Source organism: Ogataea philodendri, assembly GCF_020536065.1.
Source record: "Ogataea philodendri strain CBS6075 chromosome Unknown scaffold10, whole genome shotgun sequence".
Lineage (NCBI taxonomy): Eukaryota > Fungi > Ascomycota > Pichiomycetes > Pichiales > Pichiaceae > Ogataea > Ogataea philodendri.
Window position 1 is genome coordinate 64,205 of NW_025763818.1, and position 27,833 is coordinate 92,037.

The 27,833-nt window shown below is 46.5% G+C and overlaps 20 protein-coding genes across 20 annotated transcripts; 10 read left to right on the top strand and 10 right to left on the bottom strand.

Moving 5' to 3' along the window:
* Positions 1-15: 15 nt before the first annotated feature.
* On the bottom strand, positions 16-1,667 carry OGAPHI_000631 (uncharacterized protein; the record flags this gene model as incomplete). Its single annotated transcript, XM_046207604.1, has 4 exons — positions 16-222; positions 364-460; positions 528-813; positions 908-1,667. 4 exons carry the CDS (start codon positions 1,665-1,667, stop codon positions 16-18), a joined length of 1,350 nt encoding a protein of 449 aa, XP_046064288.1.
* Positions 92-736, top strand: OGAPHI_000632 (uncharacterized protein; the record flags this gene model as incomplete). Its single annotated transcript, XM_046207615.1, has 1 exon — positions 92-736. The coding sequence occupies one exon, from the start codon at positions 92-94 to the stop codon at positions 734-736; it is 645 nt and encodes a 214-aa protein (XP_046064289.1).
* On the top strand, positions 1,297-1,719 carry OGAPHI_000633 (uncharacterized protein; the record flags this gene model as incomplete). The annotated part of the gene is made up of 1 exon (XM_046207626.1): positions 1,297-1,719. The coding sequence occupies one exon, from the start codon at positions 1,297-1,299 to the stop codon at positions 1,717-1,719; it is 423 nt and encodes a 140-aa protein (XP_046064290.1).
* A 130-nt stretch (positions 1,720-1,849) lies between these two features.
* On the bottom strand, positions 1,850-3,160 carry OGAPHI_000634 (uncharacterized protein; the record flags this gene model as incomplete). The annotated part of the gene is made up of 1 exon (XM_046207637.1): positions 1,850-3,160. The coding sequence occupies one exon, from the start codon at positions 3,158-3,160 to the stop codon at positions 1,850-1,852; it is 1,311 nt and encodes a 436-aa protein (XP_046064291.1).
* OGAPHI_000635 (uncharacterized protein) lies at positions 2,024-2,827 on the top strand (the record flags this gene model as incomplete). Its single annotated transcript, XM_046207647.1, has 1 exon — positions 2,024-2,827. The coding sequence occupies one exon, from the start codon at positions 2,024-2,026 to the stop codon at positions 2,825-2,827; it is 804 nt and encodes a 267-aa protein (XP_046064292.1).
* Positions 3,161-3,778: 618 nt separating the features above from the next.
* On the bottom strand, positions 3,779-4,879 carry OGAPHI_000636 (uncharacterized protein; the record flags this gene model as incomplete). The annotated part of the gene is made up of 1 exon (XM_046207658.1): positions 3,779-4,879. One exon carries the CDS (start codon positions 4,877-4,879, stop codon positions 3,779-3,781), a length of 1,101 nt encoding a protein of 366 aa, XP_046064293.1.
* Positions 4,880-5,177: 298 nt separating this feature from the next.
* OGAPHI_000637 (uncharacterized protein) lies at positions 5,178-5,558 on the bottom strand (the record flags this gene model as incomplete). The annotated part of the gene is made up of 1 exon (XM_046207669.1): positions 5,178-5,558. The coding sequence occupies one exon, from the start codon at positions 5,556-5,558 to the stop codon at positions 5,178-5,180; it is 381 nt and encodes a 126-aa protein (XP_046064294.1).
* Positions 5,559-6,176: 618 nt separating this feature from the next.
* Positions 6,177-8,234, top strand: OGAPHI_000638 (uncharacterized protein; the record flags this gene model as incomplete). The annotated part of the gene is made up of 1 exon (XM_046207681.1): positions 6,177-8,234. One exon carries the CDS (start codon positions 6,177-6,179, stop codon positions 8,232-8,234), a length of 2,058 nt encoding a protein of 685 aa, XP_046064295.1.
* Positions 7,298-8,146, bottom strand: OGAPHI_000639 (uncharacterized protein; the record flags this gene model as incomplete). The annotated part of the gene is made up of 2 exons (XM_046207692.1): positions 7,298-7,558; positions 7,859-8,146. The coding sequence occupies 2 exons, from the start codon at positions 8,144-8,146 to the stop codon at positions 7,298-7,300; spliced, it is 549 nt and encodes a 182-aa protein (XP_046064296.1).
* Positions 8,235-8,470: 236 nt separating the features above from the next.
* Positions 8,471-13,963, top strand: OGAPHI_000640 (uncharacterized protein; the record flags this gene model as incomplete). The annotated part of the gene is made up of 1 exon (XM_046207703.1): positions 8,471-13,963. One exon carries the CDS (start codon positions 8,471-8,473, stop codon positions 13,961-13,963), a length of 5,493 nt encoding a protein of 1,830 aa, XP_046064297.1.
* Positions 8,999-12,415, bottom strand: OGAPHI_000641 (uncharacterized protein; the record flags this gene model as incomplete). The annotated part of the gene is made up of 4 exons (XM_046207714.1): positions 8,999-9,385; positions 9,539-10,684; positions 10,799-11,442; positions 11,584-12,415. The coding sequence occupies 4 exons, from the start codon at positions 12,413-12,415 to the stop codon at positions 8,999-9,001; spliced, it is 3,009 nt and encodes a 1,002-aa protein (XP_046064298.1).
* Positions 12,581-15,799, bottom strand: OGAPHI_000642 (uncharacterized protein; the record flags this gene model as incomplete). The annotated part of the gene is made up of 3 exons (XM_046207725.1): positions 12,581-13,034; positions 13,116-13,793; positions 14,043-15,799. The coding sequence occupies 3 exons, from the start codon at positions 15,797-15,799 to the stop codon at positions 12,581-12,583; spliced, it is 2,889 nt and encodes a 962-aa protein (XP_046064299.1).
* On the top strand, positions 15,423-18,149 carry OGAPHI_000643 (uncharacterized protein; the record flags this gene model as incomplete). Its single annotated transcript, XM_046207736.1, has 4 exons — positions 15,423-15,657; positions 16,061-16,343; positions 16,406-17,282; positions 17,517-18,149. 4 exons carry the CDS (start codon positions 15,423-15,425, stop codon positions 18,147-18,149), a joined length of 2,028 nt encoding a protein of 675 aa, XP_046064300.1.
* On the bottom strand, positions 16,038-18,140 carry OGAPHI_000644 (uncharacterized protein; the record flags this gene model as incomplete). The annotated part of the gene is made up of 1 exon (XM_046207747.1): positions 16,038-18,140. One exon carries the CDS (start codon positions 18,138-18,140, stop codon positions 16,038-16,040), a length of 2,103 nt encoding a protein of 700 aa, XP_046064301.1.
* A 575-nt stretch (positions 18,150-18,724) lies between the features above and the next one.
* On the top strand, positions 18,725-23,461 carry OGAPHI_000645 (uncharacterized protein; the record flags this gene model as incomplete). Its single annotated transcript, XM_046207757.1, has 1 exon — positions 18,725-23,461. One exon carries the CDS (start codon positions 18,725-18,727, stop codon positions 23,459-23,461), a length of 4,737 nt encoding a protein of 1,578 aa, XP_046064302.1.
* Positions 23,462-23,528: 67 nt separating this feature from the next.
* Positions 23,529-24,512, top strand: OGAPHI_000646 (uncharacterized protein; the record flags this gene model as incomplete). The annotated part of the gene is made up of 1 exon (XM_046207767.1): positions 23,529-24,512. One exon carries the CDS (start codon positions 23,529-23,531, stop codon positions 24,510-24,512), a length of 984 nt encoding a protein of 327 aa, XP_046064303.1.
* Positions 24,513-24,619: 107 nt separating this feature from the next.
* OGAPHI_000647 (uncharacterized protein) lies at positions 24,620-26,013 on the bottom strand (the record flags this gene model as incomplete). Its single annotated transcript, XM_046207778.1, has 3 exons — positions 24,620-24,664; positions 24,914-25,796; positions 25,982-26,013. 3 exons carry the CDS (start codon positions 26,011-26,013, stop codon positions 24,620-24,622), a joined length of 960 nt encoding a protein of 319 aa, XP_046064304.1.
* Positions 24,635-26,188, top strand: OGAPHI_000648 (uncharacterized protein; the record flags this gene model as incomplete). Its single annotated transcript, XM_046207790.1, has 1 exon — positions 24,635-26,188. One exon carries the CDS (start codon positions 24,635-24,637, stop codon positions 26,186-26,188), a length of 1,554 nt encoding a protein of 517 aa, XP_046064305.1.
* A 5-nt stretch (positions 26,189-26,193) lies between these two features.
* OGAPHI_000649 (uncharacterized protein) lies at positions 26,194-27,330 on the bottom strand (the record flags this gene model as incomplete). Its single annotated transcript, XM_046207801.1, has 1 exon — positions 26,194-27,330. One exon carries the CDS (start codon positions 27,328-27,330, stop codon positions 26,194-26,196), a length of 1,137 nt encoding a protein of 378 aa, XP_046064306.1.
* Positions 26,216-26,593, top strand: OGAPHI_000650 (uncharacterized protein; the record flags this gene model as incomplete). Its single annotated transcript, XM_046207812.1, has 1 exon — positions 26,216-26,593. One exon carries the CDS (start codon positions 26,216-26,218, stop codon positions 26,591-26,593), a length of 378 nt encoding a protein of 125 aa, XP_046064307.1.
* Positions 27,331-27,833: the final 503 nt, after the last annotated feature.

A 27,833-nucleotide genomic window follows, 5' to 3' on the forward strand; every position in this document is an offset into this window, starting at 1 on the left:
AAGGCGCTGCATTCATTAGAACTTGTTATCTGGTAGAATTGACTGCCCAAAGATTTTTTGAACAATTTCCAGCTCCGGGATATTATTTTTCATGCTTAACTTGTTGCAGTTTGTAAGAAGTTCGTCCACTGTTTCCAGAATAGCGTCAGCCAATGACAAACCGGTGCTGATCATGGTGGCCTCTATCGGGAATCCCGAGGCACAGTACCACGGCACCCGCCACTCGGTTGGCCACCTTGTTATACAGAAACTTAGTCAAGACTCGGGATATTCCCAGATCAAAACCATCGACAAGTACAAATTCAAAACCAACCCAGACTACCCTGATGTTCTACTATATCAAAACCCCGGGTTCATGAATACCAGCGGCAAAAACCTGCTCAAACCTTGGAAATCGGTCGTTGCACTCTCACAGTGGAACCCGGTTCTTGTTATTCTCCATGACGAACTCGACATAGATCTGGGTAAAATACGCGTGCGCAAACAAAACTCGTCACCAAGAGGCCACAACGGGCTTAAATCTATACAACAACATATTGGCAAAGGCTATAATGCAGTCCAAATAGGAATTGGCAGAGATCCCAGCGGCAACAAAGATTCCAACACGGTTGCAAACTATGTCCTTGGGAAGTTCTCCGCTGAAGAGACACAGCGTTTGGACGACGACGTGGTGCCCAAAATTGCTGCTCTGATCCAGGAAATGCGCCAAGGCAAACATATCTTTGACACCTTGTAAAAATATCACCGGTACATTAGACCGTAATAGATCTGCTTCATCGTATACGCACACGATTTCTTCAACTGAATTTCCATCTGTTTCCGCAGTTCTCACATGTACAAAACGTGGTCAAAGGCTCGTCCGCAGACCGCGTTTGCATCTGGTAGTAACTGACCTCTCTCTTTTTACATTTTCCACAGACAAATCTGTCAGTGACGGCACGTTTCTGAACAGCACCTTGAGCATCAAACAGGTTCTTTTGATGAAGGTCAGCCAACTCCTTCTTCAGGGCATCTGGAGCAAGTTCCTGGTTGGTCATATTCACAAATTTCGAGGCCTTGAGAGCTCTATCAAGTAAGCGTGCTCTCAGTTCTGGATTATTCTTATTTCTCAAGTTCATTATCAAAGATCTCATTTTGTTTCTGTAATTGTCCGATACTTTAGAGTCCGTAAGTTTGTATGTTTCGGCTTCAATTTCCTGGGCAATCTTCACAATCTCGTTTGGAAATTTGTCCGAAGTCATGGCCAGAGCCGTGTAAAGCCCAGAAATGGACCCGTTTCTAGTGGAGTCGTCATGAATGTTGATGCTAACGCCGTCATTGGCAGGATTCCGTGGCTTAGACGTCACAAACGCTTCACCAGCCTTTGACTCGGCCGGTGGCGACACCTTCTCCACGGGCGTAGGTTCTTTAGCCGGAGCTTTAACCGTCTTCTTCTCCTTGGACACTTGCTCCTTCCATTGCTTGATAATTTTCTTCACGAGCGAGCTGACCTCGGCATCGGCATGCGTCCGCAGCTTGTTGACTGCCACTCCGACCTTGGTTTCACGCAGAAACTTTTCTGTGGCTACCACATCTTTCTTGAGCACTTCCAACAACTCCAAGATTGTCTTGGAATCCTTGGCCTTATCCAAACTCGTTATCACAGATTTGACTTCTCCAGCGTTCATTATGGGTATCTCAGATGGACTCGCGCGTTTCCAGGTGTTCTACGGGTCCTAACACTCAAACTACTGAATACTAAGTAAACAAATTAATCTTATCGTTTTTTTTGGTTGAATAAAATTTCAGCATATGTGTCGCGCACACGACATACAAATGGCTTTTAGGTGAATAGTATTACATTGCATACTTAGTTGGTGGTGACTTCGTGGATGGCCTTTGCCAGGTAGTCAACGTTGGCCGGGTAGATACCTGCAATGGAGATTCTACCGTCGGAAGTGAGGTAAACGGACTTGTCAATCAGTTTCTTGACTTGCTCCTCGCTCAAACCAGTGTAGCAGAACATACCTTTCTGGTTTAGGAGATGATCCCAGTTCAATGGGTTCTTGTATGTGTTCTTCAGTTTATCGTACAACAGGGCTCTCATCTCAATAAGTCTGTCGGCCATGACCTTGACGTCTTTGAGCCATTGTTGGTAAATAGCCTCGTCAGAGAGAATGATCTCAACCAACTTGGATCCGTGGGATGGTGGAGAGGAGTACAATGGTCTAATAACCTTCTCGAGCTGGGACTTGACTCTCACAGTCTCTTCTGGACCAGAAGTGATCAGCGACAAAGAACCAACTCTCTCTCCGTAAAGACCCATGTTCTTGGCAAAAGATTGAGAAAGAACAAAGTTGGACAGCTTTCCGTCAGCAACGGCCTTGTTGAACTTGAACAAAATGCCCAGGTCCTCAATTGGAGAACCAGAGCCAAATCCTTGGTAGGCCATGTCCAAGAATGGCAACAGCTTCTTCTCAGAGATCACGTCCAAAATCTTGTCCCACTGCTCCAACTTTGGATCAACACCGGTAGGGTTGTGGCAACAAGCGTGGAGAAGAACAACGGTACCTGGCTCGGCAGCGGCCAAGTCGGCGAGCATTCCTTGCTCGTCCAATGCGTTAGTCTTGAAATCGTAATATTTGTATTTTTCAGTGGTGAGACCGGCTTTTTCCAAAATTGCGACGTGGTTAGCCCAAGTTGGGTTTGGCACAAGAACTTTTTTCGATGTTGGGTAGAATGTTCTCACAAACTCTCCCAAAACTCTCAAAGAACCAGTTCCCGAGATACCTTGCGAGGTGAGAACACGTCCGTCCTTCAAAAGCTGCTTTCCAGCGTCGTCGTGTGAGTACAGCAGCGTTTTGATCAATTCGTTAAATTTAGGCGAACCAACAATTGGAACGTATTCCTTGCTCTCCTCAGTCTTAGCCAGCACTTCCTCGGCCTTCTTCACAGAGGGAAGAATCCATGGCTTTCCGTTGTTGTCTCTGTAGGCACCCACACCCAAATTGATTTTCGATGGGTTGGTATCCTTGTTGTATAACACAGTCAAACCGAGAATTTTATCGGCTGGAGCAGCTTGGAGATTTGCCCAAGCGGACTGGTTTCTTTTGGCACCCAACCGCAAAGTTTGCGAGCTTTGTAGACCTTGGATTGTTCTGACACTTGAACCTCTCAACATGATTAGGAATTTAAATCAAATTGGATTTCTTCCAACAAGAGATTCTGTCCAGTATTTATATTTCTTTCTCCATACACCCATCTTGCATATTTTCAATCCAAGATGATTCATTTTTTTTTTGGCTCTTGCTGCACGAACTTGCCCGTTTCCGGGACAAGCCACCGCCCGGAACCTGCAAATGGACGCGCACTGAAACACCTACAATACGTTCTAAACATGTGCCTTGCAATCGTAGCGTACCGTCAAGTGTCTGAGCTACACTGATTTTTCACCGGAGTCATCGTAGAGTCACCAAGTATTCCCGGGGTTTTTTTCCGCGAATATTTTCCGTCCCACCCCCTAACTTTTTTTTTCGTGCTACCGGTCTCGGAGAAAATTGAGGCTTGCGATAACAATACTACAGCTACGGCCCTGACAAACAGTCAGCGCGTACACGTAACGTTAATTCGTATATCTTCGGGAACAATACTTAAAAAAGCAAGTGGCCCTGGGCGTGTCCTGATCTCCGTGGTCGGAAATTTAGGAATTCGTAAAAACCCGGAAACACACTCAAACGGCTGTAGCACAGGAGAAACGGAAATTCAAGCTCTCGGATTCACTGCATTCTGGAGCTGATATCTAACTCAAGTACATTGCGTCAATTTTCCGTAAAGACTTACCGAGATTCAGCTTTAGCTTGGTCCGGTATAATGCGGGAGCGTTCAATTGGATAGGATTTCCTTCGAAATACACGGTATCCAAGTTAGGAAGACCTGCCAGCTCTTTGTTGATGGACTCGAACGAGTCGATCTTGTTGTACGAGCACCAGAAATCGGTCAATTCTGTAAGATGGCTCAGATTCGACAATTCTGTCAATTGATTAGACGTCACGTCAAGAACCTGTAAATTGAAAAGGTTATCGAGTCCTTCCAGTTTGGTCAATTTGTTGTGAGATAAATAAAGCTCTTCCAGACTCTCCAGATGGTCCAAGTTTTCGATCTTGGTGAGCTTGTTTGACTGGATGGACAAAACACGGAGCTTCTTCAGTTTCTCCAGGTTTTCGAATTTGGTGATCAAGTTCTTACCGAGCCATAATTGTTCAAGGCTAGGTAGCTGTAGCAATTGCTCAGAAATGACTTCGATACGATTGGCTCCAAGTTCCAAGTTCTTGAGGTTCTTCAAAGTGTCCAAATTCTGAATCTCTTTGATTCTGTTTTGAACAAAATACAAATGCTCCAACTTGGTAAGGTTCTCCAAATGCTTAATGGTTTTGATATTATTGAAAGACAGATCCAACACTGTCAAGTTAGTGAACTCATTAATATGTTTCGAAATATGCTTGATTCTGTTGTCGTAAAGGTCCAGCTCCTCCAGCTTCTCTTTGTTTTGAATCAGCTTGAGCCCGTTGACACTCTCCAGTAAATTGTCTCTAAGAATCAACCGTTCAAGGTCTGTAAACCGATCGAGTTCCAAATCGCCCAGGTCTCTGATTTTGAATTGGATCAAGCTGATTTCAGGAGAATTGTCCGGAAATTCGCTAACGAGCTCCTTGTCGGAGGGTAAAACCTGCGGAGTTGGATCTTGTATTGTCTGAACGCCAAACTTCTCTTGCAATTCGTTGACCTGGTCTGCTGGAATTCCAGGGGCATCTTGCCCTTGTACTTCGTCCGCAGAGACTTGTTCTTCTGCCTCAGCCTCAGCCTCAGAATGGACGTCATATGGCGGGATCTCGTTTGTCATGGTAAGTTGAAAGTAGCTAGTTCTGCAAAGGCAAAAAAATATCTATGCGCAACATCTGTACACCAGTCAGACATTCACGGCCCCGGACTAGAGCATGACTACGAGGAAGGTACGGTTGCAATATTATTTACATAGAGGAGTCATATAAGGACCAACATAAACCATCGACAAAGCCCAACGTCCGACTTGAATTCATCATGAACGAGCCAATCAGGTAGTTTCAACACGAGGAAAAAAAAACGGTATGATCTACCAGCACAGGTCTTGTTCCTAGGTGAGGCCCGAGATTTGTGCTAGCTTAAGCAGAAGAACTGTTCTTCAAAACGTAGTCGACACACTCGCCAACAGACTTGATATCGTTAGCAACGTTGTCTTCGAACACAACGTCGAACTCCTCCTCAAGGGCAACCAAAACATCATTGTAATCCAACGAGTCCATTCCCAAGTCCTTGATGAACTCTGTTTGCAGGCCGATGGAGTCGGCTGGCACCTTCAAATCAAAAGAGTTGAGCACAGAAACAGATCTAGCAAGAACATCGTCCTTTGTCAAAGATGAAGGAGACGAGTAGAATCTCACACCGTTGGTGAATCTGACAGGGTGGAATCTAGCCACAGAGGCGGTTCTAGTTGCTCTTGCAACTGGTGCAATGTTTTTCACGCCAAAAGCCAATCTCAACATCGGGAAACAATTAGTAATATTCGGTACTGTTGGAATATTTGCCTAACTTTTTTTTTCAGGTGCGATTTTTACCTGCCTCAGTTTCTCCAATCTTCGGAGAATTTTATTACTTTAGTCCGTTAGATTAAAATGTCTGGTCAATTGGGCTGAAGTTGGACGGATCCAATCACACTCCAATTCCAATCAGTTATGGTTACAATGTCAATAGAATAAACGTCAAGTAACATGTTTTTATCACATTATTCAAATCACATAGGTTTGCGGCTGGGACTCGATATTAATTGCAACCAATGTTGCGAATTATAAATATTCCCCTCCACAGCTTTGAAATCCGCCACCAGCCCCCATTTGTGTGTTATCGTTTCAAAGACACCTCCTACAAGCGGCCAGTACCCGCCATCGCCTGCTGTCTCCACCTACAACAGACTTACCCGGACGTGTGTTTTTCAGGACGTGGTTGAAAAAAAACATCTCTCCAGTCCAAATATTCCTCTTGTTTCCGTGAACCACAGCGAGTCATTGCAAGTCTGCCTTACAAACGCTTTGTACATATTTCACTGTTTTGGCAGGGCCATAGTCGCTGTATATTACGCTATTATTGTATTTTAGATTGGTTTCATGTCGACAGTCAAAAGACCAGGTTCTCCAGCCCCAGAGGTTTCCAAAATCCTGAAGAAGGTCAAGAAATCACAAGAGCCTTTGGATGAGCTGAGTGAAGTGGGGGCCCTCACACAAGAGGATGTGGTTTACTACCAGAAAGAGGCAATTTACAGACTGATGAACCTGTATCGAAGTCGAAATAGGCGACTCGACCAGGATTTGAAGCTCTTGGCCGAACATTACTCAAAAGTTTACAGATGTTACAGTATTCTCAATTCCTGGTGGTCCGAGCTGGTGGAGCACTTCAAAACACACGAAAAGCTAGACATCAAGAGCGATATCAACGAAAAAGTGTTAATATCGGTCGATGACAGTGCTGGTGACGAATCTCAAAAACTGGAAGAAACAAGGGTGGCGCTGATAAACATGATTCAGCCCATTTTGTCCTTACCGGTTCCAAATGCAGATGACAAAATTGCCACCCTCCAGGAGTCTCTCGCTAACTTGACCTCGTTCAAAAGTCAACTAGAGCACGAGAACAAGACACTTAAAGATAAGATTGAAGAGCTAAACTTGGAAATTGACAACTACATAACACAGAAAGACAGATCAGAATCCAAGACGCTTAATCGGATTAGTGACGCCAAGAAGACCGACGAGGTTTCGGTCAAAGAGCAAACCCCGGAAGTCAAGGTTGAGAATGGAGAGCAGAAAGCTTTGCCTGAGGCGAGTACTGTTGAGTTTGAGAACTTAAAAGTAGAAGTCGAGGAACTCAAAGCCAAGAACAACGTGTTTACCGAGCAACTGGACCAAAAAATGAAGGATATTCAATCGTTGGAGTTACGGTTGTCGGACTTGAGCTCGAAACTGCTGGACCCAACAGAGGAAGACTTGCAGAAGTCTGCAGTTTATCAAAATTTGGTTGCAAAGAACGCCGAGCTGAACACGGAGTTGAGCAAGGTGAAGTACGAGAGTTCCAAGATTGAGTCGCAATTTTTGGCTTTGGAGTCGTCAATTACGCAGAACAAGTCTGCTTTGGAGGAGAAGTTACACACGGAGATGAAGAGTAACAATGCATATGTGCAAAAGCTGGAGACAGACTTGACGCGAATCCGCGCGGATAGAGACGAACTACAGGCTCAAATGTCAGTTTTGAAAGCCGAGAAGGGTAAGAGCGAGCTGACGGAGGAGTACCGCAAGATGAACGAGCTTTTGGAAGAACGCTTGAAGAATTTGGAGGAAGGTGTCAAGGGCGATGTTGAGGCAGAGGCGACGTCCAGCGAGGATGTTGCAACTTTACAGAAACACAATTCGATCCTAACGATGGAGTTGAGACAACTGGAAGAAGCTTTCAAGCAGACACGGCAGCTTGCCAACTCCAAATTGCAGAAGTATGCTGACTCGGACTCGTTCATCAATAAGCTGAATGTGGAGAAGAATAAGGCCGATCAGAAATACTTTCAGGCTATGCGGTCGAAGGATTCTCTTACTTCTCAGAACCGGATCTTGAGTTCAAATTTGACGAAGCAGAACGAGCTCATTGAGGTTTTGCGGACAAACGAGAAGAACATGGTGAAGAAGTTTGAGATCGAGCAACAATTGTATGAGAAGCTGAAAGGATTGGAGATTGTGTTCAAGAACGATTTGAATTTCCAAGTGAACAAGAACAAAGAGCTTGAGTTGAAGCTGAGGAGCACTACACAGATCAACCAGGAGCTACAGGCCAAGCTGAACAAGAGACAAGAGACTTTGAGCGAGCAACAGAAGTCTGTTTCTGCATTGGAAGCAGAAGCCAAGGGTCTTTCCTCCAAGGTGAAGTCCTTGGAGTCTTTACTGATGAAGTACCGTACAAACAACCCTGCAGCTAGTGCACAGGATGAGGAAATCAACCAGGCATTATTGGCCATGACCAAATGCCAATTATGCAACAAGAACTTCAAAGACCTCACATTGAAGGTGTGTGGACATTGCTTCTGTTCCGACTGCATCAATGACAGACTCAACTCGCGAATGAGAAAGTGTCCGAACTGCAATCAGCAGTTCAGCAGCTACGACGTTCTCACTATTCATTTATAGTCGATTTTACACAATAATTATCTAGATAACGTACTATTTAATAATAAGGCGTATTGTCACAGCATCGGCTCTCTATTATTAAATTTGCGGCGAGTGCTCGCCGTCACTTTTTCCCAATTGTTTTATCGGGGGATTCCGCAGTGCCTCGGGGCACCGATAAATTTTTTCGCGGGTAACCCAGACTTATTGATAAGAATGGTCAAGTCCAAAAAAGTTCACCTCTTGTTTATTGCCTAATGACTGACACTACTGGCTGGACAATCTCCAAATGGGTGAAGTTCCACCAGGACTCCACTCCCGAGATTTCTTACAATGTGCTGCTGGATTTGGTCAAGTCTTTGAAAGTTGCACCTGAAGATCCAGCTTGGATATCGGTTGCTTCTGAGGAAAATCTCCAGCACCAATGGAGAATCCTCCAATCGAAATCAAATAAAAAAGACCTCAAACTGTACGGTGTGCCTGTTGCTGTGAAGGACAACATCGATGCCAAAGGGTTTGCCACCACTGCTGCATGTCCATCGTTCAGTTACAATCCTGAAAAGGATGCAACCGTGGTTGCTTTGTTGAAAGATCAGGGTGCGATTGTCGTGGGTAAGACCAACCTGGACCAGTTCGCTACCGGATTGGTGGGCACCAGATCCCCATACGGTGTCACTCCCAACGCTTTCAACAACAAGTACGTCTCTGGAGGTTCTTCTGCCGGATCGTCTGTTGTTGTTGCAAAAGGTCAGGTTCCTGTTTCTCTGGGTACCGACACCGCAGGATCAGGAAGAGTTCCTGCTGCTTTGAATAATCTGATTGGACTCAAGCCAACTAAGGGTGCTTTCTCCACCGCCGGTGTTGTTCCTGCTTGTAAGTCGTTGGATTGTCCTTCTGTGTTTGCAACAAACTTGGGCGACGCTCAATTGTGTTTCGATATCTTGGCCAAGGCCGACTTCTCCAACTGCGAGTACTCCAGAGCCCTTCCTGCCAACCCAAAGAGACAATACTCGGCCAAGCCAAAGATCGCCGTTCCTACAGATCTCACCGGACTGTGGTACAACGACACCGAAAACCCAAAGATCTACGAAAAGGCCGTCAACACATTCAAGGAAATGGGAGCCGAGATCGTTCCATGCGACTTCACGCCGTTGCTGGACCTCGCAAAGTGTCTGTACGAGGGTCCTTGGGTTGCCGAGAGATGGGCTGCTACTAAGGACTACTTTGAATCCAATCCTCCAGAAAAAGATCTAGACCCAACCGTTGCCAAGATCATCAGGGGCGGAAAAGCCCCAGATGCAGCCACTGCATTCAACTACGAATACAAGAGACAGGCCATTCTCAAGCGTGTTCACGACAGCTTTGCCGGAACCGAGGTCATGCTTGTTCCAACTTGTCCATTGAACCCATCCATCGCCGAGGTTCAAAAAGAACCAATTCTTGTCAACTCCAGACAAGGTACCTGGACCAACTTTGTCAACCTTGCAGACTTGTCTGCATTGGCAATTCCTGTTGGATTCAGATCCGACGGTCTTCCTAATGGTGTCACCATTTTGGGACAAGCTTTCGAGGACTACGCTTTGCTCGACTTGGCAAGCAAGTTCTTCAAGACCTTGTATCCTAACGGAAGATATCTGGGTGCTATGAAAGATTTGGAGGCTGGTGTCTCTGACGAGATCGACCCTACTCTGCCAATTCCTAACCCAGAGACCACCGTCAAACTGGCGGTTGTTGGTGCTCACTTGAAGGGTCTTCCTCTCCACTGGCAATTGGAGAAGGTCCAAGCGGCTTTCGTTGAGAAGACAACCACTTCCAAGAACTACAAACTCTATGCTCTTCCTGTGACCGGACCAATTGCCAAACCTGGCTTGCGCAGGGTCAGTTACGACGAAGAAGGATCTGAGATCGAGATCGAAATCTACGCTGTTCCAACTGAGAAGTTTGGTGAGTTCATCTCCATGGTCCCAGAGCCTCTGGGAATTGGATCTGTCGAGACCAAATCTGGCGAGGTTGTGAAATCGTTCATCTGCGAAGAGATTGGATACACCCAGAAAGGTTCCGAGGACATTACCCATCTTGGTGGATGGAGAAACTACCTTCAACAAAAGGAGGTTTCCAAGCAAAAAAAGCCTTTTGACTCCGTGTTGGTGGCCAACAGAGGAGAAATTGCTGTTCGTATCATCAAGACTCTCAAGAAACTCAATATCAAGTCGGTTGCCGTCTACTCTGACGCTGACAAGTATGCTGAGCATGCTTTGATTGCCGACGTTGCCATTCCATTGCACGGAGTTTCTGCCGCGGAGACCTACATCAACATCGACAAGATCGTCAAGGCATGTAAGGACAGTGGTGCCCAGGCTGTTATTCCTGGTTACGGTTTCCTTTCTGAGAACGCCGATTTCTCGGACAGATTGAAGAAGGAGAACATTGTCTTTGTTGGACCAAGTGGTGATGCCATCAGAAAATTGGGTCTGAAGCACTCTGCCAGAGAGATTGCCGAAAAGGCTGGCGTGCCATTAGTTCCAGGTTCTGGACTTGTTTCCTCTGTGTCAGAGGCCAGAGAGATTGCTGAGAAACTCGAATACCCTATCATGGTGAAATCTACTGCCGGAGGAGGAGGAATTGGTTTGCAAAAAGTCGATTCTGCTGCCGACATTGAGAGAGTTTTCCAGACCGTCCAACATCAAGGTCAAGCCTACTTTGGTGACTCTGGTGTTTTCCTTGAACGTTTTGTTGAGAATGCTCGTCACGTTGAAATCCAAATGTTTGGTGATGGTTACGGTAAGGCTATTGCTCTTGGGGAAAGGGATTGCTCTTTGCAAAGAAGAAACCAAAAGATTATCGAAGAAACACCAGCTCCAAACCTCCCAGACACCACCAGAGCCAAGATGAGAAAAGCTGCCGAGCAGCTTGCTGCCTCGATCAACTATAAAGGTGCTGGTACCGTGGAATTCATCTACGACGAGAAAAGAGACGAGTTCTACTTCTTGGAAGTCAACGCTCGTCTCCAGGTTGAACATCCAATCACAGAGCAAGTGACCGGACTCGACCTGGTTGAGTGGATGCTTTTCATCGCCGCAGACATGTCTCCAGACTTTAGTCAGACTATCAGGTGCGAGGGCGCCTCTATGGAAGCTAGACTGTACGCCGAGAACCCAGTCAAAGACTTCATGCCTTCGCCGGGACAGCTGACCGAGGTCAAATTCCCAAAATGGGCCAGAATTGACACCTGGGTCAAGACCGGAACCGTTGTTTCTGCCGAATACGATCCAACATTGGCCAAGATCATTGTGCACGGTAAGGACAGAGCTGACGCTTTAAAGAAACTCAGAAAAGCTCTGAACGAGACAGTCGTTTACGGATGTATTACCAATATCGACTACTTGAGATCTGTTGCCAACTCCACCATGTTTGAGACTGCCAAGGTTGCTACCAAGGTTTTGGACTCTTACGATTACAAGGCCAACGCTTTCGAGATCACTTCTCCAGGTGCCTACACCACCGTCCAGGACTACCCAGGTAGAACCGGTTTGTGGAGAATTGGTGTTCCACCTTCTGGACCAATGGACGCTTACTCTTTCAGACTGGCCAACAGAATTGTTGGTAACCACGAAAAGGCTCCTGCTATTGAAATTACTTTGAACGGTCCTTCCATTTTGTTCCACCATGAGGCCGTCATTGGCATTACCGGTGGAGAGGTTCCAATTACTGTCAACGGCGAGTCCAAGAAAATGTACGAGCCAATTGACATTAAGAGAGGCGACAAACTGGTTATTGGCAAGCTGACTTCTGGATGCAGAAGTTACTTGGCTATCAGAGGCGGTATCGATGTTACTGAGTATCTTGGCTCTCGTTCCACCTTTGCTCTCGGAAACCTTGGTGGATACAACGGAAGAGTGCTCAAGTTGGGAGACGTTCTCTTTTTGGGTCAACCTAACTTGGAAGCATGCACTCTGCCAGCTCCAGTGTCTGCTCCACAACCCGTTCCAGCATCTTTGATTCCTCCAATTGCCAGTAAGGAGTGGAAGGTTGCTGTGACCTGTGGTCCTCACGGTTCTCCAGACTTCTTTTTGGAGGAGTCTGTTAAGGGATTCTTTGCAGAGCCATGGAAGGTTCACTACAACTCCAATAGATTCGGTGTGAGATTGATTGGTCCTAAGCCTAAGTGGGCCAGACCAGACGGTGGAGAAGCGGGTCTGCATCCATCGAACGCCCACGATTACGTCTATTCGCTAGGTGCCATCAACTTCACTGGTGACGAGCCTGTGATTTTGACGTGCGATGGTCCTTCTCTTGGAGGATTCGTTTGTCAGGCTGTTGTCTGTCAAGCTGAGATGTGGAAGATCGGTCAGGTCAAGCCTGGAGACCTAATCCAGTTCTATCCTGTTAGCTTTGACTCTGCTATTGAGCTCAAGACTTCCCAGGACAAGGCCATCAAGGAACTCAAGGGTTCTGCTCCAGTCATCGAGAAAGGACTGGCTGGACCAGAAGACCCTGTTTTGGCCAGATACCAGCCAACCGGCTCCTCGAACGCTCCTATTGTCACCTATAGACAGGCTGGTGACAGATACATCTTGGTCGAATACGGTGAGAACATTATGAACCTCAACCTGTCGTACAGAGTGCACAAGCTGATTGAGATGGTTGACTCGCACAAGACCGTTGGAATTGTCGAGATGTCGCAAGGTGTGAGATCTGTTTTGGTGGAATACGATGGATCCAAGATCAGCCAAAAAACTTTGGTGGAAACTTTGATCGCTTATGAGACCGAGGTTGCTTTCACCAACAAGTGGTCTGTCAAGAGCCGTGTGATAAAGCTTCCTATGGCTTTCGAGGACAAACGGACCTTGGACGCTGTGAAGAGATACTCCGAGACCATTCGGTCAAGTGCTCCATGGCTACCTAACAACGTGGACTTCATTGCTCAGATCAACGGCATCGAGAGATCTGCCGTGAAGGACATGTTGTATGCTGCCAGATTCCTGGTTTTGGGTCTGGGAGACGTTTTCTTGGGAGCACCATGTGCCGTGCCATTGGACCCAAGACACAGATTCCTGGGAACCAAGTACAACCCGTCCAGAACCTTCACTCCTAACGGAGTTGTTGGTATCGGAGGAATGTACATGTGTATCTACACCATGGACTCTCCTGGTGGCTACCAACTTGTTGGAAGAACGCTGCCTCTGTGGGACAAGCTTTCCTTGGGAACGCACACTGCCGAGTCCAACTCTGGTAACCCATGGTTGCTGACTCCGTTCGACCAGGTCGAGTTCTATCCTGTTTCCGAGGAAGACCTCGACAAGTTCTCTGAGGACGCTCAACACGGACACTTCAAGGTGGAGATGTCTGAGTCTGTGTTTGACCACACCAAGTACCTGGAATGGGTGCAGGAGAACTCTGAGTCGATTGCCGAGTTCCAAAAGAACCAGGGCGGCGAGAAGCTTGAAGAGTTCAACAGATTGATCCAGGTTTCCAACACCGAGCTCCAAAAGTCTGGTTCCGAGAACCTGGCCAAGGAAGAGACCTATCCTGAGGACGCGGAGTTGGTGTACTCCGAGTACTCTGGACGTTTCTGGAAGCCTCTGGTGGAAGTTGGAGACGAGGTCAAGGAAGGACAGGGTCTGGTTGTTGTGGAGGCCATGAAGACAGAGATGGTGGTGAACGCCACAAAGGGCGGTAAGGTTATCAAAATCCTGCACACCAACGGTGATATGGTGGAGGCAGGTGACTTAGTGGTGGTTATTCACTAGGGACTTTCAGTTCTATAGAAGTAATCTATATTATAATTATATCAATGTTTATTCAACTTGTTCGTAGATCAACATATACACGGCGCGGGAGTCTTCCAGCAGGTCAGACACCGAGCACTCAGACACCTTGGAGTCGTTCACACGCCAGAACGGTTGTTTCACCGAACTGGCCAGCTTCTTGTCCCGGATCACCGAGGTTGGGGCCGGCTCCACAAGCGATGGCGAGCGAGGTCTGGTGGCTCCAACCAGCGACGACACACGCGACCGCAAACGCGACATCGACGTTTGTCTGCGGATATCCACGGCCGGCCCTTCGCCAGCGGTGGCTTCCTCTGTGTCGAGCTTGGGGAACTTCTGGTAGTACTCGCCGGTGACGGAGTTTTTGTAAAAGACGGGTTTTCTGCGGTAGCACTCGTAGTGGCCCAACGAATGGGACCCCTGGTGCCTAACCGCGGCATACAGCCGGTAATGAATAGTCTTGAGGTCGTCGTTCACAAGGGTGTCGGAGGTGGTTTCGCTGATTCTCTGTGCCGCGAGCCTAGAGGCCACGTCGTCCTCATCGTCGTCCTCGTCCTCCAACTCTTCTTCGTCCGAAACAAGCTCCTCGTTCTCCTGTTCTTCCTCGTGGTCGGAGTGGACTCCGGAGTCTTCTAAATACTCGGACCCCGGTTTCTCCTCCAAGATCGACGAGATCGCCCGTCTCAGCTGAGGTGGGTCGTCGTCGCTTCTTTCCTCCTCCTCCTTCTTGATCACTTTGTACTTGTCCATCTCGGCAGTGTCCACCTTCAGAGTGAGAAACTCCTTGAAGTCGACATTGCAAGAGTTCCGCCTGGCCTGCGTATCGTAGATGGATCTCGAAAGGTGCAGCGTGAGCAGTTTTGGAGGGTCGATGATGGACGTTTCCTTGTGGACGGTGGTCTTGATGGAGTCGGACTTGATGTCGGGGAAGTTCTTGATATACTCTTCTAATTCCGGTTCGAGGTCGTCGTTGATCAACAGGTCCTGGTCTAGTCTGTGTTGCAACTTCTTGACTATTGGATCTGGCTCCTTGACCGTGTTGATGATATGGGTGATCTTACATCTGACGCACGAGTAGTAGTCGATGATGTCGTTCTCGCTTCCCTTCAGCATGCTCTCGAGATCGATAGACGCCTCCTGCGGAACAGGCAGCGACACTATCATCATCGGATTGTACTGAGTGGAGCTCTTACGCCCGCACTTCATGCACCGAAGTTGGGAGGCAACCTCACTTCTGAAGGGGAAATCGGGAATACCCGCAGCAACTTTGCGCAACTGATGGTGCTCACGCTCAAGGGTCTCGAGAATGAGCTGCAAAAGCTCCTGGGCGTCGTGCTGGCTCATGGAGATCTTGCTCTTGTAAATCTTTTCGATAACATGGAGAAAGTCCCAAACGGACAACACTCGCGAGTGGTAAATGGTCTCCTGCAATTTGGACACCATGCTGATCAGAGCCAGGTGCAAAGTGAACGCTGGCAACTGCACGCCTTCCTGTTGCTTGGCATTGCGGAATTCTGTCATGGCGTTCAGATATTCGTTCAACCCAGGCAACGCAGCCAACGCCTGTAGGCAACAGTTGGCAAAGCAATCTGTGGTCATGTTGATCAACCCCGTGGTCAATCTGTCTGGTCTTTTGGAAAACATGGTGGTTGGGTATGCTGAAGGAATTAAAGATGGTAATAATACGTATATCCCAACACTAAACACAAATAGATAAAGCGAAATAGATTGGTAATGTAGCTTGGACTTTGTGGGAACAACTGTTGGCACGGATTCTTTGCGATATAACTGAATTAACCGATCGATTGGATGGACCATCAAAAAGTACCCCCGTACTTTGTGTTTTTATAAGTTTGCAAAAAGACGGCACAGAAACTCCGCAAAATGATCAATGCTTCAGTATCAAGAAATAAAAAATAATGTGTAGTATTTATTTTGATGGAATTCCTTCTTCTTCTTGAACCGATTAAAAAAGAAAAGTACTAATTACTAAAGCCCAAAAACTTCACATCCATTAAAATTTATTACTATTAACAGTACCGTTAAATCGATTTTTTTAATCAACCTCCTCCATAGCAGACTCAGCAACAGCCTCTTCAGATGGAGCCTCAGTGGCCTCCTCAGCAGGAGCCTCAACATCCTCATCGATGTTCAATCCAATAGCAATCAAAGAGTTGATTCTCTTGGCGAACGAGGTTGGCTCGTCCAAAGAGAAACCAGAGGTCAGCAATGCAGTGTCGAACAACAAAGTAGTCAAGTTCTTCACAACCTTGTCTTCTGGACCGCTCTCCTCAACCTTGGCCTTCAATGCCTTGATGATAGGAGACTTTGGAGAAATCTCAAAGATCTTCTTGGATGCCATGTATGCAGACATAGAAGTGTCTCTCAAAGCCTGGGCCTTCATGATTCTCTCCATGTTGGCAGACCATCCGAATTGACCGGTTCTGATAGCGGCTGGAGAGTCAACAAGCTTGAACGAAACAACAACCTTCTCGACTTGGTCGCCCAAGACATCCTTCAAAGTCTTGGTCAATGGCTCGTACTCTTTGGTGATCTCCTCTCTCTCCTTCTTCTCCTCCTCAGACTCCTCAAGCTCGAAGTCCTTGGTGATGTCGACAAGCTTCTTGTCTTCGAACTCCTTCAGTTGGGTCATGGCGTACTCGTCAATTGGGTCAACCAAGAACAAAACTTCGAAGTTCTTGGCCTTCAAAGCGTCCAAGAATGGAGAATTCTCAACAGCCTTGATGGACTCACCAGTGATGTAGTAGATGTTCTTTTGGTGCTCTGGCATTCTGGTGACGTAGTCGGACAGAGAAGTCAACTCGTCAGAAGATTTTGTGGAGTTGAATCTCAACAGCTTAGCCAAAGCTGGTCTGTTTTGTTGATCCTCGTGGATACCCAACTTGATGTTCTTGGAGAAGGCAGTGTAGAACTTGTCGAATTGCTCTTGGTCCTCAGCGATCTCGTTGAAAGTCTCAATAAGCTTCTTGACAATGTTCTTTCTGATAACCTTCAAGATCTTGTTTTGTTGCAACATCTCTCTGGACAAGTTCAATGGCAAGTCCTCAGAGTCAACCACACCTCTGACGAAAGAAAGCCATTCTGGAATGAGCTCCTCAGCCTCATCGGTAATGAACACTCTTCTGACGTACAACTTGATGTTGTTCTTCTTCTTCTTGGACTCGAACAAGTCGAATGGAGCTCTCTTTGGAATGAACAAGATAGCCTTGAACTCCAATTGACCCTCGACAGAGAAGTGCTTAACGGCCAATGGGTCTTCCCAGTCGTTGGAGATAGACTTGTAGAAAGCGTTGTACTCTTCTTGAGTGACTTCGGATGGGTTTCTGGTCCACAGAGGCTTGGTCTTGTTCAACTCCTCGGTCTCGGTGACAAGCTCCTTGACCTTCTTTGGCTCTTTCTTCTCGTCCTCGTCGTCCTTAACTTCCTCGACCTTGGCTTCCTTTGACTCGTCGTCCTTAACCTCCTCAGCCTCTTCTTCTGGAGCGTCCTTTTCAACCTCCTTGGTGACAACAAGTTGGATTGGGTAAGAAACGAACTCGGAGTGTCTCTTGACAACCTCCTTGATTCTCTTCTCCTCGAGGTACTCGGTTTGGTCCTCCTTCAGGAACAATCTGATGATAGAACCTCTGCCGATCCTCTCGTTTTCCTCGTCGAGGGTAACAGTGAACTTTCCACCAGCGTTGGATTCCCAGATGTATTGCTCGTCGTCATTGTTCTTGGAGATCACTTGAACGTGGTCAGCAACCAAGAAAAGGGAGTAGAAACCCACACCGAATTGACCAATCATAGAGACATCTGCACCGGCAGAGAGAGCCTCCATGAAAGCCTTAGTACCAGATTTAGCGATGGTACCCAAGTTCTTCACCAACTCAGCTTTGGTCATACCAATACCGGAATCTCTGATCTCAAGAACCTTCTGTTCTGGTTTTGGTGTAATTCTGATGAAAAGCTCTGGCTCTGCCTCAAGGACAGATGGGTCGGAGAGAGCTTGGTATCTGATTTTGTCCAGGGCGTCCGAAGCGTTAGAGATCAATTCTCTGAGGAAGATTTCCTTGTTCGAGTAAACGGTGTTAATGAACAAGGACATCAACTGAGAGATCTCAGCTTGGAACTCATAAGATTCACTTTTCGTCGACATAGTGCCTAATTGTAGTTTCCAATTTTAATATGAAAAAAAAACCCACTCGTTGGCCCTGGGAATGGGCCTTCTTTATATATGCACCTACTATTATCCTCTCTTGTCAAACTGGACGAACTTTTTCGTCCAGAAGCTTCCATGAAAAATTGGAATTTGCAAATGTGGCGTCGATAGGCGCGTCGGAGAAATTTCGAGATCACTTGACCAGACCACAGGATGCTCCCATTCACTGTTACTTAACCGTCAGAACAGTTGTGATACATAACAAGACATAGAGGAACAACCATGGAGCCTCTTTGGCGTTTGCAAGAGGAATCAGCTATACTGAGGACTTATAAGTGTTTGCTCTACAGATGGACCCAATTGACTTGCAATTAGTTGTGAGAACATAGGCTCTAGTACAGTAAATGGATACGCATCAAGTTCACTAGCTAAAGTGTGCGCTCGTACTTCGAGAAAGTCCTGCTACCATCCCATCTATCATACCCGTTTTCGCCCAAAATGGAAATATCCTCCTCACACCGAAAATTATTTTTGTTTACACTTCACTGTTTACAATATAATCGAGACAAATCATTTAGGCCATGTCGATGGACACTTCCGTTCGCAAGGATGGCAAGAAAAACTTGGCCTCCAGGTATCTGGAGGCTATTAGCTCTCCACATCTGTCCCCTCTCAAGCCGGCAAACTCCTACAACACCAGTGCTCCTAGTTCTCCAACTAAAAGAGCCACTGCTAACCTGAAGGAGAACGAAAATCCGTTCAAGTCTCCTCAGAAATCCAGTTTCCTGGACAACGACTCACCTGTCAAAAGACTAATCAAACAAAAAGAACAAGATACCCTCCAAAATAATGCCTCTAACTTCATTCCTATACCTGCTCCATTTGCTACCAATAAGCTAAGATCTGAACCTTTGCACAAACCTTCACGAAGTGAGATCAAAACAATGGGACAGATCAACAGTGCGCTCTCCAACTCGCCTTCGTTAAAGAATCTGAACAAGTTGAGAAACATCGAGAACAAGCTGCGGAAAACTTCCCGTGTTGAGTCGCAGTCAGGCAAGTTTCGACTCACGAGTGACGCCTCAAATGCAAACCGCCAACTTGACGACGAACCGGTTAAAACAGGCTCTTGGATGGACCGTGACCGCAAAACCACTCAAGCGTACGAGTTCCTTTGCAGGGTGGCAGAGATCAAGAACTGGATCGAAGACTGTTTAGAGATCAAAATTGATCTACAGAACGATTCGATTGCAGAATTCCAAGAGTACCTTCGAAACGGTATTTTGGTTGCTAGGCTTGCCCAAAAGTTTGGTTTTTCCAAGACAAAGAACATTTACTACGGTGAAAACAATGCACCAGGCACCAATTTCAAAAACAAGAGTGGTCTTTACTTCAAGTTCACCGAGAATGTTGTCATGTTTTTGGAGTTCTTAAAGAGCATAGATTTACCAGACATGTTCATCTTTGAGACTGCTGACTTGTTTGAAACTAAGAATACCCCTAAAGTTATCTTCTGTTTGCATGCATTGAGCTACATGATGTCTGCCAACAAGAAAGCTCCAAAGGTGAGACGTTTGGAAAAATATGACATTGAGGAAGCTGACGTGAAGAAGATGCAAATCAAAATTAGGGGCTTGAAGCTACCAAACTTCAAGAACATTGATGAAGGTGTTCGTGTCAACCTTGGGGACAGCCTGACAGTGATTGAAGAACCTGAAGATGAGATCCTTTTCGAGGAAAAACCTAACATCAAGGTTGTCCATCAAGAAACTGCTCAAGCCAGACATTTGTTCAAAGAGAAATTTGAAGAGGAAGAGTTTGAGATGGATATTGACAGAATTGAGGAAAAGTACAGCTCGATGATAGATTCTGATAATGGATTGAGACTTCGCTCGGCCTCAGACCCAAAGATACCAACATCTGAGGATAGTGAAGTCGCTCAACTGATTCAATTGCAGGCTGTTGCACGGGGAACACTGCTACGTTATGAACTGTTTGTTAGTAAGTTCATGCTGAAGGTTTTCACCCCAGACATCGCTAGATTTCAAGCTATCATAAGAGGAAATATTGCCAGATCTCGAAAGACAAACACCCATAACAGTCTTTTGGCCAACTCCAGATCCCTTTCTGTTCTTCAGGCTATCTTGAAGAATGCCAAGCGTGAAGACAAGTACACTGCTGTCAGATCAAGGCTGACTGAACAGGAAGCATCAATTGTCAGACTTCAAAGTGTTATGAGAGGAGGGATTCTGCGTGAAAGAAACTATCGCGACAGAAAAGCTCTCCTAAGTCGTACCAGCTCAATCATCAAGCTGCAAGCTCATATCAGGGGAGGGCTGGTTAGACACAATGATGGCTACCTGGTTTCACGGATGGAGAAGAACTCAGGAAAGACTACGAGATCGGGAATTAAAGTTAGTGTCTCCTGTCAAGAACATCTGTCCACACACTATCTTGAGCAAGATTATAGACTCAACAACTTCCTCGCTCTATGCAGAGGTAAATTGGTTCGGGATGATGTGAGACGTACCCAGCGTGAATTATACAAGAATGCCACATCCGTGAAACAATTGCAAACTGTTTTCAGAGGTGTACTCCAAAGATTCTACATGGAGGTTCTTCAAGAAGATGTTCAGGACTCTGAGGACACAGTGATCGGCCTACAATCCGACATTAGAGGTTTCCTGTTGAGAAAAAGATTAGCAGATAGAGAAGCTTGGTTTAACAAGCCGGATAACGTTGAAAAGATCATCAAACTTCAAAATTTGTTCCGTGCTTCTCGTACCAAGCACGATTACAAGTCTTTGATCTACGAGAAGAATCCCCCTTTGAAAGCAATCAAGAACTTCATTGGTTTATTGGATGGCCCTGGGTCGGAGATTGAAGATGAGAAGAAGATCCAGAAATATAAAGACGAGATCGTCAATGAAACCAAGAGAATTGAACAATGGGAGTTGAACTTGAACCAGCTTGGAGCCAAGATCCAATTACTGAAGAAGAACCATGTTTCCCTGGATGAATTGTCCAAATTCAAGGATGAGCATATGAACCTGACTGGATTCTCAAATGACCTCAACGACAACTTGAACAAGAGTTTGGGATCAAACCCGGAGAAGATTGTTATCAAGCCTATAAAGACTCTCACAAGACTCTATGAGAAGTTCTTTTATCTTTTGCAAACCAAACCCGACTATCTTGGACATCTATTAACTATTATAGATAACGAAACAGCCGAGTTGAGCTTGAGTACTGGAGATATTGAGGATTGGGTGCTCAAGTGCTTTGGATACAGCAACTTTGTCTCTCCGAAGTCTACTGCCCCATGCCGTGAAGAGTACCTGCTGATGAAGCTTATCTTGTTTGCATCAAATGAATGCTTTGAAGGTCTGGAATCTTTGGCCCGTCTGAAGAACTTTGTCAAGTCAAGACAAACCATATCGACACGAAACAATAAGACCTGGGAAAATCTGCTTATGACCTACGTCAACCTTCCTCAACAGAGGGCATTGGCCAAAGGAATTCTTTCTGATTGCGTTTGGAAAGTAACTATGGACGAGGACGCATCGTATGAACCAGACCCACAGAAGATTTATCAAGATCTGATCGAGAGGGACCAGTTAGAAGGCCGTATGACCTTAAAGACCATGGAAGACTTGGACGAGATGGATCCAATTGACGATGACGAGACTAGAGCTCAGTTTGTCAAAAACCTCAGTCAGTTGAGAGAGGCATCGTACGCCGTCATGAAAACTCTCGGACTGTTGGTCGGCAAAGTTCCATTATACATCAGAGCCGTTTGCCGGGGCGCATACGATCAACTCAAGGCGAACTATCCTGGAGAGTCTGAGAGATTCTACCTGAGTGCTGCTGGATCGATTTTCCTCAGATGCTATGTTTTGCCGTTATTCATCAACCCTGAAAATTACGGTATCGACATTGAAAGTATGTCAGATGATTCTGACCACGCGGTGCGTATGCGTGAAAACCTTGTCCATGTGGCTAGAGTTTTGAACCAACTGGTGCTCATGAGACCTTTCAACTCGGAAAATGTTTATTTGCAACCACTAAATCCATTCATCGAGGAGTACATCGAAGGAGTTCGGAAAATCTTGAAGGATTTGATTGATGTGGGATCCATTGAAGAGGCATATCAGAGAAAATCGATATACGAGGACGTTGTTTCTAGTCAGAAGCCTAAACTCGAGTTGTTGAAAGATGAAATTTCCGAGATGCTACAGATCGTTTCCGATAACCAAGAAGAGCTCATCGTTCATGAAGACGATTACTTGCACTTCCTGTTGATGGAGATAGAAGAGTATTCTTCTTTCCACAACAAGATTGAAACGAAGAACAGTCTGGTGGAGCTCTACTTGCAACCTATTGCAGAGAGTACTGACCCGAAGATCGTGGGAACTAAGGTGGCATTATTGGAAGTCAAAGAATACTTGATCTACATCATCAAGATCCAAGATGGTGCTGATCTGCTAGACATGCTATTGAGTGAGATCACTCCATCTGATGAGCTCAGGTTTAAGGAGCTTGTGAAACAAGAGAAGGCAAACAGCGTGATTCCGGAGTTGGGAATGGAGAGAAGAACACTTCGGAAGATCCACAACTCCACTTTCCCGCAGGTGAAGAAACATGCTATTGAGCTTCTGTTGGAGCTTGAAAACAATGGCTACATTACTCGTGAGAACGGATACCAGGCCATTCTGAACGAGATTGCTCACGATATCAAGACCAACAAGTCCAAGAAGGAGGAAAGAGAACGCCAATTGAAGCTTGTGGTGGAAACACTCACCAAGTTGAAGAAGAAAGAAAGGACGTGTTCCAAGGTGTACACCGATTACATTAAGGATATCGACCGTGTGATGATGAAAATGCAGCACCAGACGATGCTGAAGAAGAAACCGACTTTGTTCAAGTACTTCTCCAAACAGTACTACCACGAGAGAGAGATGAGGAAGAAGAAGGGATACTTGCCCAAGTTTGGGTCTTACAAGTACTCAGCGAAACATCTGATGGACCAACGTGTTTTACTCGAGTTCTGCGATGTGAGCGTGACCTCTTTTGCTATGAGTCGGATCAGCATCTCGATCAGTTGTGAGCGTCAAGGAGAGTTCAGCTTTGACATCTCCAAGAACTCTCTCGGAGTCAGTGGCCACGAGAGAATCACCATGGACGATCTGCTGAACTTACAGTACGAGCACAAAAAGACTGTTAAGCTTTTCGACGACAGCGTTCTGTTCGACACGGATCATTTGGTGTCGTTTATTTTCAGAAAGTTTTATGAGGTGAACGATAATTCGGAGAAATAAGGGGTGTTTACATTGTTTTTCAAGCGAAATAAAAAAAAAGTAAATTATAATTACAATAAATGCGTTGATGGTGACCGTTGGACAAATTTGTTGTACGATCGCCTCGACATTTCCCAAGTTTGTTTGCACGCTGCTGCTCGTATGGTCTTACTATGCTGTGATATTCAAAATCGACCTGGTGCTTGTTGAAAACACATTCAGTGCCGTTGCCATTCTGGTATTGATGACCCTGCTTGAGGCTTTGTGCTTGATATCCTACTATTTCGTTGTTGCAATTGGGCCCGGATCGCCTTCCGACTTTGATGAGTTACGAATTCTCCCCTCGGATACAGACGAGACGCCTGTTCCCCCAGCATTCTTACAGGAAAACTCAATCACAGTGAAACGGGACGGCGGATTTCGCTTCTGCAACAAGTGCAAAGTCTGGAAACCAGATAGATGTCACCATTGCGCCTCGTGCGATATGTGTGTCTTGAAGATGGATCACCATTGTCCGTGGTTTGCGGACTGCATTGGATTCAAGAACCATAAACTGTTTATTCAATTTCTGATCTACTGCACAATCTACATCGCTCTGGCCACCGCCATCTCGGGCTACTCACTCTACGAAATATACTATCTGGAGACCGTTGATTTGGACAAGTTTTCGCTGCACATCATGTTTGTTTTCATTGTTGGTCTGATCATGGGACTATGTGTGCTGATATTCACGGCTTTTTCCATTTACCAGCTGCTGATCAACAGAACAACCATAGAGGCATACGAATCTCAACGGTACAGGTCTAACCAGAACGCTCCCTACGTCGGAAACATATTCAATCTTGGATACAAACAGAATTGGCGAGCGGTCATGGGCAACAGTCTTGTGGAATGGCTGCTACCAATTCGCCTGAGCAGCAGCTATGGATCAGGACTTAGCTTTGAGATAAACAACCTGGTTTACCAGAAACTGCGGCAGGAAACAGAACTCCAGCAACGGCTCTCACAGGAAATTTCCAACTACAGATCATACCAAAAGCAGATCAACCAGTCTGCCCTCTCATACGCATAGTTTATAGCCGATACTCTATATAGAGACTGAAAATTATCTCTACACCGCGCACCATAAAAAAGGAAGCATTTTCCACGTTACCCTGCAAGAGTAGAAAGTTATCTTTTTTACTTGTGTTCCCAATGGTGTTTGAGCTCAAACCATTTGACGACCTAAAGGTCAATCCAAACAACAAGCAAAGAGTTGCGTATTTCTACGATTCCGATGTGGGGAATTATGCGTATGGTGCCGCACATCCGATGAAACCACATAGAATAAGGATGGCGCACTCTCTGATCATGAACTATGGTCTGTACAAGAAGATGGAGATTTACCGGGCAAAGCCGGCAACCAGACAGGAGATGTGCCAGTTCCACACGGACGAGTACATTGACTTCCTTGCCAGAGCAACTCCGGACAACCTGGAGATGTTTTCCAAAGAGCAGGCCAAGTTCAACGTTGGAGACGACAGTCCTGTGTTTGATGGTTTGTTTGAGTACTGTGGTATTTCTGGAGGAGGATCCATGGAAGGTGCCGCCAGACTCAACAGAGGAAAATGCGATATCGCCATCAATTACGCCGGAGGTTTGCACCATGCTAAAAAAGCCGAGGCCTCTGGGTTTTGTTATGTCAATGACATTGTTTTGGGAATCATCGAGCTTTTGAGATACCATCCACGTGTCTTGTACATCGATACCGATGTGCACCATGGTGACGGTGTCGAAGAGGCCTTCTATACCACAGATCGTGTGATGACCTGCTCGTTCCACAAGTACGGAGAATTTTTCCCTGGTACAGGTGAGCTCAGAGATATTGGTGTTGGCAAGGGAAAATACTATGCCGTCAACGTGCCTCTGAGAGACGGAGTTGACGATATTTCGTACAAGTCGATCTTTGAGCCGGTGATCCAGAAAATTATGGACTGGTATCAGCCATCTGCCGTTGTTCTTCAATGTGGAGGTGACTCGCTTTCCGGTGACAAACTTGGATGTTTCAACTTGTCTATGCGCGGACACGCTAACTGTGTGAGCTTTGTGAAACGCTTTAACGTGCCAACCATGGTTCTTGGAGGTGGAGGGTACACCATGAGAAACGTTGCCAGAACTTGGGCATTCGAGGCTGGTTTGCTCAACGAGACTCTTTTGGATTCCGATCTTCCTTTCAACGACTACTACGAATATTTTGGACCCGATTACAAGCTTGATGTGAGACCTTCGAACATGCACAACGCCAATTCGCCTGAGTACCTCAACAGAATTCTCACGCAGATTTTGGTCAGTCTTGAAAACACCAAGCACACTCCTTCTGTGCAGATGCACGATGTTCCTCCTGACCTTGCCGACTTCGACGACGACCCAGAGGAGGACACCAAGGAGGCCATCGACACCCGTGGAGGTTCGCAGAAAGCGCATGATGAACGAATCATTCCCGACAACGAGTACTTCGATAAGGACGAGGACGCATCCAAGTCCAAAGACTCGACCAACTACAACGAGGCTGCAAAGTCCACCCCTTCCATCATCCCTCCAAGCTACTACAGCGAGGTTGCAGAGGAAATGGTGAAAGAACTTGAGCAGCAAGAGAAGGACGACAAGATTGAGCAACCTACCGAGACTGCAGAGACTGTAGAGTCTACAGAAGCCAAGCAGCCAGAACCGGCTGCTAGCAACGGAGTCCACGAAAAGGAGATGAATTAAAGCTATCAATGGAACAAGTTTTCGTTAATGCTCTTAAATCCCGAGTTGAAGCCCAGCAGATTGTTGATTCCTGTGACCCAGTCGCCTCTGGTGCGTGCAACACACCAGATTCCAGATTTGACGTTTTCTGTGGACGGTACTTTCTTCAAGGAGAGCGAGCTGGGCAAGTTCCAAGATGGGTCTAATATGGAGCCTGCTTCCGAGACAACGTGGATTTCGTCGCCAGCACGAAGCTTGAGTTGTGGGATTCCGTCGATCGACAGCTTGGCGGAACATTCGTGTCCGGCCAGGTCCTTGCTTCTCACAACCACCTTAATGTGCGAAATCGATGGGAGGATAAGAGGTCTGAAGGAGAGTGATCTTGGACAGACGGGAGTCAATAGAATACAGGGCACAATCGGGTGAACCATAGAGCCGCCGGCAGACAGTGAATATGCCGTGGAGCCGGTGGGCGTGGCACAAACCAAGCCATCAGCTGTGGTGGTTGTCAAAAAATGGCCGTTGACATAAACGTCCAAACTGATCAGACTTGGCAAGGAGCCGCGATGCAGCACGATGTCGTTCATTGCATGGATCTGTGTTAGTTCGTCAGAGTCGCTTTTGTAAAGCGACTGTGGGTCTGAGTTTGTAAATCTAGATTTTTTAACCACGTGACATTCAAGTCGTTCTCTGTGTAGCATTAGCGCTCTGCTTTCAAACACCTTTTTGAACGCCTCTTTGAAGTCGGTGAAGTCGAACGGGAGCAGAAATCCCAGAGTGCCCAAGCTGAAGGAGAGGATTGGAGGCACTGTTGTATTTGAAAACAGCGAGACTCCTCTAAGTACCGTGCCGTCTCCGCCCAGCGACACGATCAGGTCTGTTTTGCTCACGATCTCCTCGCTGGTGCCTGTGTACAGGACATGTTTGACGCCCGGCTCGGAATTTGCAAGCACGCCGGGGTTCTCTTTCAGTTCCTGGGCCACGTCTTCGGTGACGATCACCGTGCAATTTGGGTACGACGAGTGGATATGGTCGATGAAAACAGACGCGGCGTGCGTGACCTCGTCCTTCCAGGGCTTTTTCACCACGAGGATGTTTGAAGGCGGGGTTTGCCAGACTATTGTTCTGAAGAAGGAATGTGGGTTCTGGGCGTACTGGGCCATATGGCGGGGCTTCAGCTGCGTGACAGGCTCGATCGACACGTTGGAGGTCCTCAGAAACGCGCTGGTGGCGAACGAGCGCCGCAAAAGATGGCGGACGGGCGCTCTTGCTATTATCATTAGAGTATGCTAAAAAATCTGGGGTTGGTGATTTTTTTCAGTCATAAATTTTGGAGTAAAGGAAAGCAAAAGCCCGCAGTCGGACTCCTTTGGCCATTCCACCGTCTGAATTAAATTTAGCCATTCGCGCGTGGCCATCGTCCCGGGCCGGCTGCAACAGGTTGAATAGCCGATTTTGTGCCGATGTGACAGCCACCTCGTCCCCGGGCAGAGTGGCTCTTGTCACTAGGAGCAGTTTGGAATGGTTCCTAGAGTGCATCGTAGATTACCCGGCCCGCCAGTTTTCGCTATTTAAGAATAATTTTCAAGGAATTTTTTTTCTTAACGCAAAACCACAGACAAGCTAGCTCCAACATCGCATCCTTCCGAGGTTGAGCCTCTTTCGG